At 62.0% G+C, this 1631-nt stretch overlaps 1 protein-coding gene across 1 annotated transcript in view; it reads left to right on the top strand.

Annotated features, from left to right (window-relative positions):
• Window positions 1-490: 490 nt before the first annotated feature.
• The window catches only part of RLBP1 (retinaldehyde binding protein 1), a 4231-nt gene continuing 3090 nt past the window's right edge, over window positions 491-1631 (top strand). The window contains exons 1-3 of the mRNA XM_009881056.1: window positions 491-550; window positions 850-978; window positions 1283-1484. Of these exons, the coding sequence (XP_009879358.1) occupies window positions 539-550; window positions 850-978; window positions 1283-1484 (343 nt within the window). The 5' untranslated portion in view covers window positions 491-538. The remainder of the gene's footprint in view (window positions 551-849; window positions 979-1282; window positions 1485-1631) is intronic.

The raw sequence follows: 1631 nt of genomic DNA, 5'->3' as shown, positions 1-1631 counted from the left end.
CCAGACAGTGTCAGAAAGATGGTGATGGGCTCTGGGCTGGAGGACTGGGGCTTGAGGGTTTGGGAAACACCTTGGGGATAATGGGGTAGTAGAAATAAAAGGCAGTAAAGGCACGAGCTGGCTGCCCACCTGACCGAAGCTGGGATCTCACCTCTGCCTGTATGAAGGTGGTCTGAGATGAAACGGCAGCACTGGGTGAGCTCATGGGGTTGGAGGCTGCCATGAGATGCCCCCAACCTCCACTGGAAAGGCAGACCTGGAAAAAAAGGATGAAGGTGTCAGATGATCAATACCCACATTTTTCAGCTGCTTTCGCAAACATCCCTGGTGTTTCTCAAAGCTCCTCAGCCTCTGGCAGGCAGGCAGAGATGCCGGCAGTATGTGATGGAGCAGGGGAGGTTTGAGGTGCCCCTGTCTGAGCAAGAGGGGCATGGGATGGGGCACAGCGGAGGCTGCGGAGGCCATTGGGATCCCTGCTGCTGATGATTCCTTCTTCCCTCTCCCAGTGTCCTAGGGCCAACGGAAGACAGAGGACAACATGTCTGCGGTTGTGAGTACTGCTCCCCCCCAACCCCATCCTGTCCTGTCCCCTGGGCTCTGAGCTTCCCCTCCTTGCAGTGCCAGGATGGGGGACACCCCATGCACCCCTCGGCCCCCCCAGCTGCTCTCAGCCTGTGGAGGGGAGCCTGGGTGACACGTAGCCCATCCCCACCCCATGGCACCCCCTTGGGTGCATGTGTGGAGGCTTTGCCTTTCCCCATAGTCCCTCCAGCCAGGGGGACTTGCAGTGGGGCAGGGAATCGGCGGGGGCTGGCTGGGGAGACCCCACACCCTCTCCTTGCCCCCCAGACGGGCACCTTCCGCATCGTCTCGGAGGAGGAGCAGGCTCTGCGCACCAAGCTGGAGCGCCTCACCACCAAGGACCATGGCCCCGTCTTCGGGAGGTGCGAGAAAATCCCCCCGCACACCCTGCAGAAGGTGAGGATGGCTGTGGGAAGGGGGGAGGCAGGCGCCCCCCAGGGCTCCTGCTCCTTCTTGGGGGCCAGAGGAGACCCTCTCCGGGCTCTTGCCTTGGGGGGTGGGATGCACTTATCCCAAAGGGTCTCCAAGTAGGGGACCTGTGTGACCCTGCCCTCCCTGCGCTGGGATGCTGCAAGGAGCATCACTGCACCCGCAACATCACCGCACCCCTCCAGCTTTTGGGTGCCTAAATGACCCCTGGAGTGTTTTGGGGTGTGTGGGGGGTCATTGCTGAGCCAGCCCCCGCCCCGCTCCCCATCAGGCAAAGGATGAGCTGAACGAGACGGAGGAGCAGAGGGAGGTGGCAGTGAAGGCGCTGCGGGACCTGGTGCAGGAGCGAGCAAGCAGCGAGGAGGTGTGCAAGGCGGTGGCCGAGAAGGTGCAGGGGAAGGATGACGCCTTCTTCCTCCGCTTCATCCGCGCCCGCAAGTTCGATGTCCACAGGGCCTACGACCTGCTGAAAGGTGGGGAGGGCTCCCGGGCTGTGATGCTGGGCGAGGACAGGGGTACACATCCACCGGCAGCTCCCAGTCCTGTGCTGGTTCTTCCCAGCCCCCTGGTCTGGACCCTGGCACGGGAAGGGGATGAAAAGTGAGGATAATCAGAAAAAG

Source organism: Charadrius vociferus, unplaced genomic scaffold, assembly GCF_000708025.1.
Source record: "Charadrius vociferus isolate BGI_N301 unplaced genomic scaffold, ASM70802v2 scaffold2373, whole genome shotgun sequence".
Classification (NCBI taxonomy): Eukaryota; Metazoa; Chordata; class Aves; order Charadriiformes; family Charadriidae; genus Charadrius; species Charadrius vociferus.
The sequence above is the reverse complement of the archived record's forward strand: the minus strand, read 5'-3'. Positions and strand labels throughout refer to the sequence as shown.